The 18,401-nt window shown below is 48.3% G+C and overlaps 6 protein-coding genes across 6 annotated transcripts; 5 read left to right on the plus strand and 1 right to left on the minus strand.

The window, feature by feature from the left end:
- Positions 1–1,057: 1,057 nt before the first annotated feature.
- On the plus strand, positions 1,058–1,886 carry Pdw03_1586 (UPF0643 protein PB2B2.08; the record flags this gene model as incomplete). The annotated part of the gene is made up of 2 exons (XM_014683148.1): positions 1,058–1,655; positions 1,714–1,886. The coding sequence occupies 2 exons, from the start codon at positions 1,058–1,060 to the stop codon at positions 1,884–1,886; spliced, it is 771 nt and encodes a 256-aa protein (XP_014538634.1).
- Positions 1,887–3,792: 1,906 nt separating this feature from the next.
- Positions 3,793–4,430, plus strand: Pdw03_1587 (uncharacterized protein; the record flags this gene model as incomplete). Its single annotated transcript, XM_014683147.2, has 2 exons — positions 3,793–3,939; positions 3,999–4,430. The coding sequence occupies 2 exons, from the start codon at positions 3,793–3,795 to the stop codon at positions 4,428–4,430; spliced, it is 579 nt and encodes a 192-aa protein (XP_014538633.2).
- Positions 4,431–5,071: 641 nt separating this feature from the next.
- On the plus strand, positions 5,072–6,186 carry Pdw03_1588 (Pyridoxal reductase (AKR8), putative; the record flags this gene model as incomplete). Its single annotated transcript, XM_014683146.1, has 3 exons — positions 5,072–5,123; positions 5,180–5,612; positions 5,706–6,186. The coding sequence occupies 3 exons, from the start codon at positions 5,072–5,074 to the stop codon at positions 6,184–6,186; spliced, it is 966 nt and encodes a 321-aa protein (XP_014538632.1).
- A 640-nt stretch (positions 6,187–6,826) lies between these two features.
- Positions 6,827–8,323, plus strand: Pdw03_1589 (Zinc finger, C2H2; the record flags this gene model as incomplete). Its single annotated transcript, XM_014683145.2, has 4 exons — positions 6,827–7,373; positions 7,456–7,955; positions 8,181–8,247; positions 8,316–8,323. 4 exons carry the CDS (start codon positions 6,827–6,829, stop codon positions 8,321–8,323), a joined length of 1,122 nt encoding a protein of 373 aa, XP_014538631.2.
- A 1,374-nt stretch (positions 8,324–9,697) lies between these two features.
- Positions 9,698–14,703, minus strand: Pdw03_1590 (Helicase, C-terminal; the record flags this gene model as incomplete). Its single annotated transcript, XM_014683144.2, has 3 exons — positions 9,698–9,821; positions 9,875–14,285; positions 14,697–14,703. The coding sequence occupies 3 exons, from the start codon at positions 14,701–14,703 to the stop codon at positions 9,698–9,700; spliced, it is 4,542 nt and encodes a 1,513-aa protein (XP_014538630.2).
- A 604-nt stretch (positions 14,704–15,307) lies between these two features.
- Positions 15,308–17,553, plus strand: Pdw03_1591 (ABC transporter, ABCE; the record flags this gene model as incomplete). The annotated part of the gene is made up of 8 exons (XM_066099944.1): positions 15,308–15,327; positions 15,388–15,412; positions 15,489–15,500; positions 15,555–15,957; positions 16,014–16,175; positions 16,228–16,324; positions 16,386–17,457; positions 17,530–17,553. 8 exons carry the CDS (start codon positions 15,308–15,310, stop codon positions 17,551–17,553), a joined length of 1,815 nt encoding a protein of 604 aa, XP_065957671.1.
- Positions 17,554–18,401: the final 848 nt, after the last annotated feature.

An 18,401-nucleotide genomic window follows, 5' to 3' on the forward strand; every position in this document is an offset into this window, starting at 1 on the left:
TTGAACGAAAAAAGAAAGGACAGTGAAACCTAATCATCACAACCCCTGATATATCGAATCCCCGTTTAAGCGAACTAAACCCGGTACTTCTGTCCATCGTTACATCGATCTTCCCCAGCTACGAAATTCATTCTCTTCCATGTACAACATAGCGTTTGTTTCGAGGCTGAGTCAGCTATTTGACCAATTAAACATGCCTTGTGGGCCTATCCCCACTACTTCAATGCTTGGTCTCTCAAAAGGTCGCTCGAGATTAGCGACTTAGGATGAAACTTAGTGTAAAGCTTCTGTAGAAATCTGGGAGTTTGCCATCGGTGAAGAAACTATAACCAAACGTTTAACAATGGTAAGACCGTTAAAACGGTATAAATCTATAAAATCAGAGATGTCTATCAAATATTTGATCTACGCCATGACGAACTTCTCTGTTTCATTTTAATTCGGTATACATGTTCACTGTACTGATCTGATTCCATTTACTACTATATATACCGAACCAGCGGGAAAATAAAAGAGACCAACCCCAGAAAAGAAGTTGAAAGGGTTTCGGGGGGGGGGGGGGGGGGTGGCTTGCCAAGAATTGCACCATCTCAAGGGCTTTGGGAGACTCGACAGTTTAGGGTTCCACAGCACATGGATATTTGAGAATTTCGAATCCTTGAGATTAACTTGGAGCGGGATTTGATCCTTCGACATAACATAGATTGGAATTAGTCAACCCAATAGACCAACGTTAAAGGAACAACCGCCCAACTCTGAATCTCGACTTCGCTCACATTGCGTGCTCGAACTGTCTTCCTAGCACACAATCGTGGAATGTGGTACAGGATCCATACAGCGGGACAGAGACTCTATATAAACCCTGGATTGTCTGCAAATCTCTGGTCGAAATGGCGTATATCGTCGAGAATTTTTATCTTCCCTAAAACCCAGATTCGCCTCCCCATTCCGAGTTTTTGCCGAATATTGTCTTTTCCCCTACTCGGCTTCAATTCTTTCCCCCCCTAAAATTTGGATTAATTCGAGTGGTCACAGATTCATAGAGACCCCTGAAACAATGACAGTTATCATAGCCAACTCGGTCCTCGACAATGTGGTCCCAGCTACCAAAAGCCTCCCGGACCAGGGCCAAGAGCAAAAGGTCCCCAACTTAACTCGACTCGTGCATCATAGCCATGTCACTACAGAATTCGATCCTTTGAGATTTGAAGCTGCCGCATCCCTGCAACTGCAACTGCAGCTTGAGAAGCAATACCTAGACACAGAAACAGACACGCGACTCATTGTATCGCCGTACAACAGTGTCCCCCATCTGCTGGACATTTCTGCACTAGAAAGACAAGATCGACTCTTCGCATTGGCATTGGCATATCTCAAACCTATCCGCGACGACTATGCTACCGCTGAATACGCGGAATCATTTAATTGGACAGAGGTGTATGATTTGTTGAGAACTCTCTCACAGGCAGAGAACCACGCATGGAAGTCACAGTCATATTATGTTGTGATTTTCCGGTCAATTCTGTTGCCGGATGTCGACTCGGACCGTCTTTATGACCTCGATGCGCATTCGCACCAAGAGGCCACTGCCAGTGGGGGACTGTTGAAGTACTGGTTTGGGGCGAAGAATGATAAACATCGGAATTTGGCAACTTGTGAGTTTTCAGCTGTTCTATTTTGAACAGGCTGACCACGGCTAATCAACCCATTCAGGCATTTGGCGCAATCGAAATGATGCAAGACTTGGTGGCCGTGGACCTTGGCACGCCCAAGCCAGAGCGGCCGCCACAGTTATGTACGAGGAGATTCGGTTCACTACGCTGAAGTTGAATATTGAGGATGGAGTACAGTCTTGGAAGCTGAGTCCGTGGAAGGAAGATGCTTAAAGAGCAGGATTGTCACTAGGAGACGTTGATTGATGCATTTGACTGGAGTTTAGACTGGCATGCTATGATGGGCCTGTATATGTTCGTGAATTACAAGTTTTTATATGAGTTTACACTATGGTGCGCCTTTTTAAATACCTTGCCTTGCAAACTTCCGACGTCCCCCCTCCCCTTTTCTCTCATACCAGCATCGTGCTGGATTAAATCAGACTGGAACTCTTCGAAAGGATCGAAACAAGCCCCATTTAGGACGACAATTGATTATTTTCATGTCTTCGTACAAGAAGTACTAAGCCTCGCGCTTAGAAGCCTTATCTCCCTCATCCGAACCCTTCCAACTTGAACATGCTAAATCTCGGCTATTAAACGAGCAAAACAGGACCGAGAATAGGAGAAAGGTGAAGTTGATCTATCTATTAGTGAGCACTTCAGTGTACCCACTGATTTTCGTCCGCTGAGATCTGCTCTAGACAACACTAGCAAAAAAAAGACCGGATCTACGAACTCTCCGCAAGTTCTACGCCGATAAATATCCCAACAGCACAAGTAAGCTCAGAGGGAAACCCAGGCTTGCGGAACGAAGGTGATGCCATGGGCAAAAATCGAAGTAGAACTCTATTCCAGTTCCGAATATGAGCACAAAACAGTGATATGGTCCTATTGCATTGTGCTCATCCTATAGGCTTGGGAGTGCCCTTAGTCTTACTAGTGTAACATCGCCGCGTTCATTGGCGTACAGCTTGCGGAGGTTGTCTGTAGAGTGAGTGGTCCAAAGCAAAGTGATGCTATTTTTCGGTACTTGTAACAAACCTCCATGTTCAATGGTTTAGAAAACCAAGACACAGAAAACTATCTTAACTAGGATTGTTGATGGGGTTTGATTTTATCCTGGCAACAAGCAATGCATGCTATTGCATGGAGGCACTTACTGCATGCGCAATTTTCCAGATCTTTCTCCACCTCTTCGCTGCTTTGTTGTTATATCTCTATGAAGCTATCCATGGCTGCAGATTAGGGTATTTTCTTCAACATCCATCACTATATTGACCACTTCGTGCTTCTTACCCTTTTATATACAGTTATAATCCCAGCACCAAAAGATCTCCTAGACGTTGCAAAACCAAAATTCAAATTCATCAAAGTTCCTCCACCTCAGTGATATTCTAGAAATTAGGTCGTAGGCGTCTGCTGCCACCTTAATGATTTCGTCTTCAATCCAACGTACGAAATTATAACTTGAATATTGAAGGATTTCAAGAAGCAGTTGTTGTTTTTGAACCATTCTGGAAGACTGTAATGTCAAAAAAAAAAGAAAGCATGCTGATTCGACAGGAGTTGCATAGGGATAAGTTGAGACAGAAGAGCATGCAAACATGGAACAGTATCTTTCCCTCATTCCAGTCGCTTTAGATTGTCATTCAGGCGATTGCTTTCTTCTTGGCATAGTTATTACGATCCAATCAGAGTACACTTGATTCACAGGAGAATTGGTGTCTGGAATGTATTCTGTCATTTTTGGGGATCGACACAGACCCCTGGATCCACGAAGAAATCCTTTGCTGTTGAAACTTTTAATTTGCTACAATATCAAGACAAGTTCATAAAACAAACAGGGGGTTTAGACCACACTAGCTGAAGAAAGCAGGCCTGAGATGATCTACAAGGAAGTGATGGAAAATATACTTGAGATAGAAAAATCGACATTCAAGTGCTATTAGGCCTCATTCCAACCGGTAACAGACTGGCATTTCGGTGATGTTAGTTCCTAAAATAGGGCCAAGAATCAGCCTCCCAAGTGTTGAATCCTTATTACTTGTGACGCTGGTATTCACCTGTCTCCTCTGATCAAGGAAGCATCCCATTTTCAAAGCACTCTCCCACATCAAATGCTTATATATTTTTCAAAATGCCGCAGCTCACTTTAAGGACATCATGGCTGTCACTCCTAGTTGTGGTACTAGTGGCAATGTCTACTGTCAACGCGCATCCAATCTACCAGACAGATGAAGAGATGGAAAAAGGACAAGCCGGCACGCTTGAATCTCAATCACAGGTTAGTCACTCAGACATTGCACTATGTCATTACCTAGGCCACTGCTCACATCGGCCCAGAGGCTTATTCCAGACACCAAGAAGTACATCAATGCGCTCTTGCAAGGGTTGGGCCTGGAAGAGCCAACCACAACCACAACCGCAACACCAACACCAACACCAACCGCCACATCCACTGCCAGCGTCAAGACCAAGCAGGAAACGGCGGACAAGAACCTAACACAAACAACGCACATCATCTACTCGAGCTCCACTAGTCACACACCCACTTCTAGCAGTAATTCGGCGGGCTACACTCATGTTGTGAAAGACGCGTACAGCAAAAACAAACCGATCGAAAACATCCAGATTGGGCCTGGTTGGAATGGGGATCGGAAAGTTACCCCCGAGGATCTCCCCGCTGTCTCTGATACTTTGTACAGGGAACTGGAGAATCGATTGAACAATGTGATTGACAGCTCTGATGAGATTGGATTGGACAGCTTCCTGTGACAATGATGTTGTATGCTTCGAGAGCAGAAGGAAGCAATCCAAATTGATCAGATACGTTCACAATAGGCTATCGTTCGAAATCAAACTTGAGATATCGATGAGAATCCCACCGCAATTGATCATCAACTGTAGGGGTTGTGGCGTGACTCCCCGATGAATATAGATGGAAGCATGTATTCTAATCTCGGCCAGTCAATGGCAAAGACACTTCCGGCCTGTAGCCTAGGAGCTCTGCGAAAAAGGCCCAATTGGTTTGACACATGCACCTGCCGGAGACAGATATTGAGCTCTTTAAGACATGGGGCTCGAAGTTTTGCGGCCACTCCCGGGTGTTGAACGCTAAACTCCCTAAACTCCGTGTTCGTTTTCCGGTCACAACTCCGAACATCAGCTGTACAATTCCGCAGGTTATACCCGGTGCCCCGAGAAGTGCAGAGTAGTAGTCATTGGCATGAGGGTTTGCCTAGACGGACTGAGTGAGCTCACTCCGCTCGCGGCAAGAAACTGGGAATATCCTTGACTGCAATCTGAGGGCGGGGCACTATCTTGAAAACCATAAAAAGGCCCATCGCAGCCCACCATGTTCGACATTCAACCAACTATCTCATCTAAGTTTTCACGTTCACCTCCTACACTTAACCATGCCTTCTCTACTTGGAAAGGAAGTTGGCTCTACTGGCTATGGCACCATGAGTGCGAATCCCCGCAAACACCATAATTGATGGGTATTTTGCTAACCATGAAATCAGGAATGACCTGGAACCCGCAGCCTCCATCGGCAGAGGTGTGCTTTGAGACTCTTAACACTGCCCTGGAACTGGGTGCCAACTTCTGGAACGCTGGCGAGCTGTACGGCACTCCAGAATACAACTCTCTGCACCTGCTCAACAAGTACTTCACCAAGTACCCCGAGAATGCAGACAAGGTCATTCTGAGTGTCAAGGGTGGCTTGAAGAAGGGCTTGCTTGTCCCCGATGGCTCGGAAGAGAACATCCGTCGCAGCGTGGACGAATGTCTGCGTCTGCTTGACGGCAAGAAGAAGCTTGACATTTTCGAATGCGCACGACAAGACTCTGCGTTCCCTGTTGAGCAGACCATCAAGGTACTCGCCGAGTATGTTAAAGAGGGCAGAATTGGAGGAATTGGATTGAGCGAGGTTGATGCCGAGACGATCCGCCGAGCGTAAGTACCTCATTGCACCTTTATCTTTGATTTTTTTTATGCTCTTTGTGAAGAAAATATTACGGACAAACCCAACTCTGACTGCTTCTTAAGACAACAAGTGCACCCAATTGCTGCTGTCGAAGTTGAAATGTCCTTGTGGTCCACCGATATCCTCCATAATGACGTCGCCAAAACCTGCGCCGAACTGGACATCCCCGTTATTGCTTACTCGCCACTTGGCCGAGGCGTTTTGACCGGAGCTGTGACATCCTTGGCTGATATCCCCCACGGTGATATACGGCAACATTTGTCCCGGTTCCAGGAGGACAACTTCAAACACAACCTGAAGCTCATCAATGAGGTCACTGACCTTGCTGCTCGCAAAGGTGTTGCGCCTGCTCAGATTGCACTAGCATGGATCCGTACCCAGAGTGGCACGCCCGGCATGCCTACTATTATTCCCATTCCTGGCGGAACTACGAAGGACAAGGTGGTTCAGAACATGGGCGGTGCACAGGCGCTAACGGATTCCGAGATGGCCGAGATCAACACTATCTTGGAGGAACACACGGTTTCTGGGCCTCGATACTAGAGAGTTCCTGCAAGATATCTTTGGATAGTTAGACATAGATCAAAGCAAATGAGAAAATTTGTATGATGCCAATTGGTTTGTTGTATAGATCAGATCAAGTGTAGAAGAGTCAACACACAATCTCACAGGTGATTGGTGACTGTCAGCATTGCAAATTCTCTTAGTGATCATCATGTAGTAGGGCAATTCAAGATATTCGGTTTTACGTAGAGTCCTTTGTATAGGGTAGTGCGTATAAAGAGCAAAGGCCAGCTTACCATTGTTTGGTGAATTGTGTTGGAGTGTGAACTGTGGACTGAGGACTAGTTCGCTGACATCTAGGAGGTCTGTGCATTAGTAGATACATCAATGTATTGTTTTGGTAATTGATTAAATATCTTGAAAATAGTATGATAAAGAAAACGATGGTAAATCCATTCTCCATACGGAGTGCATGGAAGGAAAACGGACGAAGGAGAGGGAGAAGGGGCGTTCAGTTGCGGCCAGCTCGTGGATAGTCACGTGCCCAGGCTCTCCACGGTCGAGCACGTGATGTGATACGATGGCCTCCCTCGCGCAAGACATCTACGGTGTAATTTATAAACGGATCCAATTTGTTTGTTGCCACTTCGCTTTTTCTGCACGAGCTGTACCATCTAATATGGCTTCACGAGACTCTCCCGGTTCTCCTCTCTCCTCGGTGGGGTCCCTCGAGACTTCGGATCATGAATCCATGAAACATGAAAGCCGCGCGCATTCACCCTCGATGTCCAACATGCCGCCCTCCAAGCGTCGTCGTACTGGCATCGCATCATGGGATCGCCAGACTCCTCTCTCCTCTGCCCAAGACGAAATCAACCCACCTCCCTCCCCGACTGCCTCGATCTCCTCCGATAGCTCTGGCGATATCCCCAACTCTCCCAGCATCCTCACCCTCCTTGGCACCAATCAAGAAGATGACTACAGCGGCCAGAGCACCGACCAGGTCACTTTTTGTCGATGGGACGGATGCGATGTTGGCGACCTCGGCAACATGGATGGGTTGGTGCAGCATCTCCATAACGAGCACATCGGGAGCCGACAGAAGCGGTACTCGTGCGAGTGGACCGATTGCACCCGCAAAGGCCAAACGCATGCTAGTGCTTATGCCCTCCGCGCACATATGCGAAGTCACACTCGCGAGAAGCCATTCTACTGCACTCTGCCCGGTCCGTTGTCTCAGACTCAAACTCGAGTCCTCCAAACGGGGTACGATATTAATAGATCTCGAGTACTAACATTGAAATCCAGAATGTGACCGTAACTTCACCCGCTCCGATGCCCTGACCAAGCACATGCGCTCCGTTCACGAGACCGACACTATGCGCCCAATTGACTCCATCTCAAAAGTCCACGGTACCCCGGGCAGCACTACCGGCACCCCAGCCTCGAAGCTGCAACGCATCCGCTTGAAGCTGACCCAGCCTAGGGAGCCAGGAACGGAGGCTGAGCCACACACTGAAGCAATCACAATTGTTCCAACCCCCATCACAACTGACGCACACGATCCGGAAGAAACCTTGATGCCAGAGTTTGGCCTGGAGCTCGACTTCGACGCATCGGAGCTCGCCCTACCCCCGCACGATCTCTACCGTCTTCTCCGTCGACAGATTGCATGGGCTGGCAAGGAGGCTACACAGCTGCAAGCCGAGTGGGAGACAATTCGCCCGCAGCGCGAGCGCGCATGGCGCGAGAAGGAGGCTATCTTTGACGACCTCATTGATGCAGAGATTGGGCTGTTCAGTGCAATGGTTGGCTCAGTGCCCCCCGCACACCTAACAACCAGCCTTGAAAAGCTGCAACAGCAGCAACAGCAATTCCAAGATCAACAGGACCAGCTGGCGAAGTCGGCAGAGATGCCGATTTATGAGGGCAGCACTTAAGCTAGCTTGTCTTTCCTTTTCTCTCTCTTCCTCCTACTTAGCTCCTTCTTCTTCTCAAAATCACGAGGCTATGCTCGATTACTCTGGCCTCAGGACTGCGTCACTTTGCAGTTACCGTTTCATTTCTTTGTCCCCTCATATCCCGGCGTGCATGGCGTAAGTGAGTGCATCTTTTTATCTGTATCTTCAAATCAAAGAGAGGTGTCTAACAACGGAATGTATGAATAGCTTTTTAGTTTCTTTTTTTTTTTGGTTCCCTTTTCTGATGTGGCTTACAGGCCTCGCTCGCTCAATGACAGCTCACCACCATGGGTGACTACTACACTTACATTGTCAATAATCATGGTTTTCTTCGTGCACGGGCATTATAATGCAAGGCTAGACGGGAGATTTCATACCACAGTCGTTAATAAGGACGTGTACTTTTAGGACATCTTCATCTTCTTCCCAGTCACCCTTGGTCCCTGATCCCCCGGGGCCTGCCATTTTATGAGCCAGCCAGATCCCTACTTGTGCAGGTATGACACCTTTTTGGTAGCCTTTTCTTATGTCTTTCATTTAGATAACCTCCCAAACTCCGGCCCCACTCTCAAATTGGTGTTGCAGCTAGAATAGGACTTTTCCTTGTACGACTCTTGATAACCTGTTTGGGAATTCTTACAAGCATGTGTAGATAGATGCATGGGAATCGATAGGACTGGGCGGGCACCTTGCAGATACTTGTAATCTTAAATGATGATTCAAATTGAATCTAAAAGGTCCTGGTCTTACATTGCTTCTAACTGGAAATAAAAGCGAAGAATGTCAAATGACATGAACCCCCCCCCTAAATGTTTTTTTAGGAAAATCGGGAAACTAGTGGACGCCACTCCATACGATTGATGTGCTGAGGAAAAAAACTCAAATTGTCCTGGATTATGGATGCCACCATAGGAAGAGTCCTGGTATGCTCATGACATACACGAAAAGCCAACTTAAGCAAAGGGGAAATGGTATGGTTGGCTCATTTCAGTTGCAAAAAGACCATGAACAGCCAGTCCAAAGCTCCCCCACTAGAAAATTTCGATAAAAAAATGAAGGAAACACCAAAACACGCCATGCAGTGATCATCCAAGACCATTGGTCATGCTCATTTCCAAAGTTCTTCTTTCTGTGCTTTTGGGGCTAACGCAAAGAAGTCGACGCCATTCGCAATGCCATGCAACAAGTTGCATCCATATGTACCTTCAAGAACAAAGAGCAAAAGAGAAAGACGGAAGTCACATTGATGAGGACAGCTCAAGAAGTTGTGCGAGTTGTCGAAGGAGATGATAATAACATCGACTCCAAAAACTCAAGTCAAATGCAAGAAATACCAGAATAACGGAGTCAAAGAGGAATAATAGAGTCAAAGATTGGGAGTAGGAACATTGTAGAGGGAATAGAGGGAGTAGAGATCGCAAAGGAAATACGCTGAGAGTCTATCATCAAAAAGGAAAAAAAGAAAAAGGATAGATAGATATCTGATATCAGAAACGCTGAACATGCATGTCATCAAACCGTGCTAAAGTGAAATTGAAGTGAAACAAAACAACACCTGTACCCATTGTGCTAATGAGAGACGGAACTTCTCAAGCTGAGTTGCCGTTAGAGGCCCTGGAAGCTTTGCTAGCGTCCATGACCTTATTGAACATCTGCTGCAACTTAGCACCACTGGCATCTTTGTTTGGCCAGTAGTTGAGTGAAACATAATCCCTGAAAGTCAAGTCAGGATGTGAAAGATAAAATGCAAAGTAAAGAGAACTTACCAGAGTCGGACCTCCAAGGAGGGCATCGATTGCGAGCCCTCCAGGGTATTGTGAATGAACTCACCAATCTTCACAAGGGTAAGACGGAGTTTCTGGGCCCGCTCATTTTTACTTGGGTAATTTTTGGCAGTGATCATTGACACTTGCTTCAAATTGGCAACAATAGGCTTGAAGAACATGAAGGCCATGTCTTCTTTATTAGAACCGCCGTTCTCATGGCCTTTGCGGCGACGGAGCTCGTCATTAGAAGCGTCAGATAGACGATGGCGTGGACGATCATTATCTAGACCAGACCGTGGGCGAGACTCATGGCTGGGAGTACTATGACGGTCTCCCTCCCGGTTACCATGAGTGTGGGAGCGAGGCCGTGATCGATCAGATTCACGGTGGCCCTTGCGGGGATTCTCAGGCCTGCGAGAGCTCGAGGGCGCCGGAGAGGCAGAGACACTGCCACTACCAGAAACCCGTGAGCCACGCTTATTGTTGCGGTGGTGGTTGTCAACTGCCCTTCTTGCCGTAGCATTGTTATTATACTTGTTTCTCAAGACAGACATAAGGTATTCAGCTCGTCGAACAAGGTGGACAGCGCCTGGTGATTTTGTTGCCTTCTCCTCCGTCTGCAGGCGTTGTGTCTTTCGCTCCACTCGGTGTTCTTCAAGGAAGAATTTGTCTCCGAGGCCAAGCTCGGTGTCGTCGCGAATCTGGGTCCACGCACCAAACCCATGGCGTGCGATGCCTACAAGAAGCATTCCGTCTTCACGCGCACCCCAATGGCAGCTGTAGTCCGCCAATTTGGTAGCTTCAGGGAGCCGGAATGTTCTAAAATCAGCCAACGCTTTGATGATGCTTCGGATTAGGCGCATATCTGGTGGACGCTCAACAATAGTCCATGCGTTGAGTCGCTTGACACCGTGATGGTCGAACAAGACAGCCTTCTGCTCTTTCTTCGTGGGGTTCCTGCCCGATTGTTTCATGGCCTCTAATTGATCCAGACTTGCCTGGACAAGCGAGTTCGCCTTTTCGGTGATTTCATGGAGAGCTTCACGAACGGTGCCCCGATCGCGGGTTTGTAACCTAGCATCCTCGAGGATAAGCTCCTCAGAGTCATCCATATCGCCGTAGCGAAGGAAAGCTCGAGAAAGCGCACGGTATTCTTTTTCTCCGAGGGGGCGCTTGGGATCCAATGAGGCACTCTCTTCCTCGCCATCATCGATATTGACCTGAGCTCTTGCGAGGCGTTTCGCTTTGCGTTCCTCCCGTGAATCTGTCGTGTCTGTTGGGGCGTGGCGCTTGCGAGGTCGGTTTTGCTCAATGACTTCAGCAAGATAATGGGCATCATCTTTCCGCTTTTCCTCAGCCTTGAGCACCTCAAGCTGTTCCTTGGGAATGATGTCGTCCCATGTGAGATCGTCAACTTTGATGTCGACGAAGTCAAACGCTTTCAAAAATTCTTCACCACCATCGGCTTGGATTTGCTCCGCCTCTTCAGTTTGGTGTAATTCTGCGTTAGCAAGAACAGAATCGATATCAAGCTGCTCCAATTTCTTCTGGTTGTCAGTTTGTTCGAACATCTTCTGACCGCGGCGCTTGAGGATCCGAGAGATATCGTCTGTGGAATTAGGCTCAGCTACCACGCGAGCCATCTTGTTTTGCATCTCCGAGGCTTCTTTGTCTGTGACACCACGCTGAATGGTAATGAACTCCAGCAAGAGCTTGTTACGAGCTCTTTCAATGACTTCTTCTTCGATAGTGTCCTTTGACACAAGGCGGTAAACGCTGACAGGTCTTGTTTGACCAATGCGATGAGCACGCGCCATAGCCTGCAAATCAGCCTGGGGGTTCCAATCCGAATCAAACAGAATGACTGTGTCTGCAGTCATAAGGTTGATACCGAGACCACCTGCGCGTGTTGAAAGAAGGAATGCAAAGTCGGTGCTACCAGGGGCATTGTAATGCTCAATTGCTAAGCGACGGGCGGCAGACGGAATTGTTCCATCGAGCCTTTGATATTTGTAACCACGGTACTCCATGTACTCACTCAGGATGTTAAGCATGCCAACCATCTGACAGAATATCAAAACTCGGTGGCCGTCAACGCTCAACTTGCGAAGGAGTTGATCGAGAAGCATCATCTTTCCACTGCTGGTGATCATGGCTCGAAGAATATCTTCTCGGCGACTACTGCCTTCCAAAATCTTTGCTTCTGCATTGGGGAACATGAATGGGTGGTTGCTAGCTTTTTTCAGTTCCATCATGATATTCAGAAGAGACTGCTTCATTCCCTTGTTCCCGTCGTTTAGTGCAGCGTAGTTCTTCGTCAATATGTTCTTGTAGTATTCCAATTGGACATCAGAGAGCTCTACTCGAATGATCTTCTCGGTTTTCGGGGGAAGGTCCGACTCAACCTTGGACTTGGTACGCCGCAACATGTACGGCTGAATGGCATTAGTTAATTCCGCAAGTTTTTGAGATGCTGCCTCGGAATTCAAATCCATATCGGCATCAACATCAATGAGGCCCGGATTAAGGAAGTCCATTAGTGCTGAAAGCTCAGCGAGATTGTTTTGTATCGGGGTACCGGTAATCAAGAGGCGTGCCTGGCATTTCCATTCGAACAACTTGATGTAGAGTTGTGAATCGCGATTCTTGAGACGGTGTGCCTCATCCACTGCCATAAATTGCCACTTGAATTGGCCGAGGAACGGTGAATCGTTCATTGCATACTCGTAAGTTGTCAACAGAACGTGGAACTTTGGACGTTTCGGATTCCCATCGACCATCAATTCATAATCGCGCAAAACGGAACGCGCCTTCTCACTACCGTTGTAAACAACGTAGTTCAGGTCCGGTGTCCAGTGATCAAACGTATCAGCCCATGCTGGCATAGTAGACAGGGGAACGATTACAATAAACGGCCCTTGCTGCCGCCTGACATGACGCATCCAGTTGATGAATGAAACAGTTTGTACCGTCTTTCCGAGGCCCATCTCATCTGCCAAAACCACATTGCGGCCCCTGACCCAATTGAAAGCCAAGAAGTTTAGACCTTTGACCTGGAAATCCTTGAGTTCACCATTTTGCAAAAAACTAGGGGTTCCGTGAATGGGCTCGAAGGATTTACGCGTCGCAACATTAATCTCGTTCTTGTCTGAGACGGGTTGTCGAGCAGTGCGGTCCAAGAATCGGTCAACCTCTCGCTGTGCGATCTCACTAACCAGATCCTCGGGTTCCCAAGTACAGGAATCGTAGAAAAGACGTTTCCATTTGACAAGGTATTCCATGGTTCCATCATCGCCATCGCGTACACCAATGACTCGTTCAACCTTTTTGTAATCCTCTATGGCCTCAACGTCCCGTTCGCGATCGAGGTTCCACTTTTCACGGTCTTCAGGAGGGGCGTCGACACTATACTGCAACCGAATATCCTCGTTGAGGACCTTGCGAACATAGTTATCCACGCGTCGCGTGCTGCGGAAGTTGGAAATAGATTCATTGCTTTCCCATGTAGCATGGTAGTGTGACTTGTCCTGCCACTTGATACAAAACTCAAAGTCGTTGCGGCCAAGATCACGAGATTTTGGGTCGATGCCCTCCTTGAGGCGGTGATTCAGGACGACGTCGACAGCCGGGCGAGTGTCTTCTGCGTAACTCTCTGCCCAATAGTTCGGTGGAAGATCTTCTGGGTCGTCTTCAAACATGGCTTCGTCGTCTTCATCATCCTCATTGTAGTTCGACACTTTCTTGGCGGTTCGCGTTGAGAAGCGGACTTCGTTCAATGAAGGTTCATAGCTAGCAGTTTGTTGGAGACGTCGCCTTCTCGCTTTGCTAGCCCGAGCGCTCTTTCCACCATATTCATCACTGTCTGACTCGGACAGGGACGACACAGTGGCAGATCGGGATGCCTTAGATGGTTGTTGAGATGGATCTTTGCGCCGACGCTTGGTACGAGGCGCAACATCATCCGAGTCTGAATCAGATGAGTCGGCGAGATGGCGTGTCGTGCGGGCACGACCACTTCGCCGAAGACCATACAAATCGGGATTTTGTCTGATCAGGTCAGTTTCGCTAACCGGTGACGATTTGCGCTTCGCACCGCGGTCGGGGTGAGGGGATGAAGAGTTTTCACGGCTGTACGAGTTGGCGTCATAATCACTGTTGTCCTCTGCTGCATCCTCATCTTCCGCATCAGAATCGGCAGACGCGCCATCATATGAGTCGTCCGCGGCATCGGGTTCGGGGGAGGACTCGGAGGCGGGGTGAGACTCCATGGGCTCAGACAAACTGCGTTCACGTTGCGTTACCGCATCGCCATCCGCGTGGGTATCGTCAGCGACGGGCGAAATAGGGTAGCCATTAGACATCGTCGAGGTAGAAGGATGTTCCTGAGCAGATGGGATCACCATGCCAGAGGCTATTACCGAGGGGCAGTCAGCATTGAAGCTCGATTTGGGCTAGGAGAGGCATGAAAGAGACAGAGACGGGTAGAACAATAGCACGCGACCCAAATTGCGGTCAAATGGAGCCCAAAACATAGCAGGATGGAACGGGATATTGACTTTGATGACAGAGTATGTTTTTTGATATCGGGTGGGATGAACGCGGCCAGGCTGAAAGCCAAATCAATGGACAGATTGATACACACAACCAGACTCGGAGAAAGCAATAACACGCTACTTGATCAACAACAGTTGAAAACCGTCCCGATCGGAAGAGAATATAGAGATTCAAGGATTCGTGCAGTGGGTCGACAAGCGCGGAGAAGTACCGCGGCGAATGCTTCGGTCGGCACGTCTGTGCTTGAGGAAAAGATTAAATCACTTACACTCCATAGCGTGGTGACCCCGAAATCGGGGGATCTGTTGATCAATTTGGGAAAGTAAATGGTGGGGGGTGAGGCGTGATTCTGCAAACTGGGGGGAGGAGGAGACGAGAGACTTGGAAGAACTAAGAGTTGGGGACTGACTGGAGGGTTTGCTTCGGTTTGGTTTGCAGGGAAAGTAGACACCTGATCTATCCGGCACCAACAACGCTTGACCTGATTGAGACTAGCGTATTCGCTTGGCGCCTGACCTGCTGTATCATCACGTGGCTTGCAGACTTCGGATAAAATATCAAACCGAGCCTAGGCCAACAGCCAATCACCGCCTTAATAAATAAGTGACGCAGATGTGGCCTAAGGCATCACAGCCCACAGAAAGCAAAGTGCACTCAATTCTGCCGCCCCTCGTTCGTTGATGGTGGTGTTTCTTCTTGTCTTATTTCTAGACGAGACTGCGCAAAGATACTTGGTGCTTTAGCTGAGCCTTCATTTACCTGCGACAGCACTTATTCGGTCAATTTCAACCCTTCACCCCTCCTACACTCGGTGCTGATTCTTCTTTTTTTCCCCCTCCGCTTCACATACACGGTTTCTTTGAACCACATCCACCCATCATGTCTGACAAGCTTACCCGGTATGTTTCTGAGCCTTTGAAGTGCCATCTCATCAGCTAATGGTTTTTTTTTCGCTGTAGTATTGCGATCATCAACAGTGACAAGGTTTGTCGCGAAATACCCCCACTGATAGGATTTTCATGGAATGCCTGGCTCACACCACATCTTTTCCATTTTACAGTGCAAACCGAAGGTACAGCATTCGACACAATATTTCACGGTGTCCACAGAGGCTAATCAGTTACAGAAATGTCGTCAAGAGTGCAAGAAGTCTTGCCCCGTGGTCCGCACAGGCAAGCTTTGCATTGAAGTCGATCCCACTTCTAAGATCGCCTTTATCTCCGAGCGCCTGTGCATTGGTTGTGGTATCTGCCCCAAGAAGTGCCCATTCGGAGCCATTCACATCATCAACTTGCCCACCAACCTCGAGACCCAAGTCACCCACCGCTACTCGGCCAACAGCTTCAAGCTTCACCGACTTCCTATGCCCCGTCCCGGTCAGGTCCTCGGTCTGGTTGGAACAAACGGTATCGGAAAGAGTACCGCGTTGAAGATTCTTAGTGGCAAGCTCAAGCCTAACCTCGGTCGTTACGACAACCCTCCTGACTGGGAGGAGATTCTGAAGTACTTCCGTGGTTCCGATTTGCAAAGTAAGTACCACAGCCCGTATACCACGGTCTCTATTTCACAGTGCTAACTGTGATAGACTACTTCACCAAAATTCTAGAAGACAATCTGAAGGCGGTTGTGAAGCCTCAATATGTCGATCAGATTCCCCGTGCGGTGAAGGGACCAATTCAGCAGGTTCAGGAGCTCATCTCGGCGCGCGCTGCGCTGGGTAACGAGGAGGAAATTATGGACGTCCTCGGTGCGATTCCTTGCTCCAAAATTTCGTAATACAACTGCTAATTTTGATCCAGAGCTGAAACAAGTTGCGCAGCGTGATATCGGTCACCTTTCCGGTGGTGAGCTCCAGCGTTTTGCAATTGGTCTGGTTTGCGTGCAGAAGGCCGATGTGTATGACCTCCCTTTACTATACCTGTGCCATTGAGTTCCATCCGTTACTTACACTATTTAGCTACATGTTCGACGAGCCTTCCTCATATCTCGATGTTAAGCAGCGTCTGGCTGCTGCCCGTACTATCCGCAGCCTCCTCCGCCCCGACGACTATGTCATTGTTGTTGAGCACGATTTGTCCGTTCTCGATTACTTGTCCGACTTCATTTGCGTGTTGTATGGTCGTCCTGCTGTTTACGGTGTCGTCACTCTGCCTTCTTCCGTCCGTGAGGGTATCAACATCTTCTTGGATGGTCACATTCCTACCGAGAATTTGCGATTCCGTGAGGAATCTCTCACTTTCCGTCTTGCCGAAGCGGGCGAAGAGTTCATTGCGGATAAGGATCGTGCCTTTGCCTATCCATCGATGGAGAAGACTTTGGGTGACTTCCACCTGAAGGTTGATGCCGGAAAGTTCACCGACTCCGAAATTGTTGTCATGATGGGTGAGAACGGAACTGGAAAGACCACTTTCTGTAAGATGCTTGCTGGTGCATTGAAGCCCGATGGCCTTATCTCTGTCCCCAAGATGAACATCAGCATGAAGCCCCAGAAGATCACTCCCAAGTTCACGGGCACTGTACGCCAACTCTTCTTCAAGCGTATCAAGACTGCTTTCCTGTCTCCTCAGTTCCAGACCGATGTCTACAAGCCCCTGAAGATGGATGACTTCATCGACCAGGAGGTTCAGAACCTGTCCGGTGGTGAATTGCAGCGTGTCGCTATCGTCTTGGCCCTGGGTATGCCCGCTGACATCTACCTGATTGACGAACCCAGTGCCTACCTTGACTCCGAGCAGCGTATTGTTGCTGCTCGTGTCATTAAGCGTTTCATTATGCACACCAAGAAGACCGCTTTCATCGTCGAGCACGATTTCATCATGGCCACCTACCTGGCTGATCGTGTTATCGTCTTCGACGGCCAGCCATCCGTGAATGCTCGTGCTCAAACTCCCGAGTCTCTGGTCGGTGGTTGCAACCGCTTCTTGAAGAGCTTGGATGTGACTTTCCGTCGTGACCCCATCAGTTACCGCCCCCGTATCAACAAGTACAACAGTCAAATGGACCAGGAGCAGAAGCTGGCAGGCAACTTCGTAAGTTTTCTACCTCATCCTTGGGTGCTATCAATCATATTTAGAAGTGTTATGCTAACCAACATTCCATAGTACTTCCTGGAAGAAGAGAATTGAAAAGGGCGCCCACAGCGAGCATCGTCGCCGCCGTCACAAACAGGACGGTCGTGACTATGAGCAGCGACGCAACGGGCGCCGCAGCAATTGGAAGATCATGTGGTTAATGGGGATCCCAGGCGTACGCAGAGCCTCGACGGTTCAGGGCAAGGATACCGTCACCGCGCCGGGCCTTCTTCCGGTGCCGACGACGGTCTCTTGGATGACGAAGGCGATGATGACGATTTAAATGGCGACAGTGACCCCGGCTAAAAGGTAGTGACTTGCTTCACATCCTGCTATCCCTGGTCTAGGGCGCTCATTTACTTCTGCGGGCTGTCGCCATTCGTCAGTCTATTAACAAATGCCTACATCATGATTCGCCTTGCAACCATCCTAGATTTGCTGTGGGTTTGTATATCTTATCCAGAGTTATCAGCCCCCAATTGGGAACACATGTCTACAGATCTTCCACTAGCACCTGTTAAGATTTTAATGGTGGATTGGGTTCGGCATGGCTTGTTGTTCCAACGGAGTTCTTATGTTCGCATTTGGTTGGAGGGTTTGGTTTCCAAAAAAAGCTCTTCCATGAATTTTATGATATATTTAAAGAAGGGTTTCATGTCAGTATAGATTAGTGATGAGGTTGTTTTCAAACCGGGGATGGCATGGAATAGGTGACTGCTTAAAAGCTGCCAGGTTCATTGCCTCTACGTCATGTAGATAGATAGTTTTCAACCCAATGTTGTGCAGATGCTTAAAACCCGCTTAAAACCCGTCTTTCTTTTTTTTCAAAACGGATGCTTTCTCGTTTACCAATCCTGATTGTTAAGAATAGTGATCCGGATTTTCTTGTAATCCTTAAAGCT

This window comes from Penicillium digitatum, chromosome 5 (assembly GCF_016767815.1).
Source record: "Penicillium digitatum chromosome 5, complete sequence".
NCBI lineage: Eukaryota > Fungi > Ascomycota > Eurotiomycetes > Eurotiales > Aspergillaceae > Penicillium > Penicillium digitatum.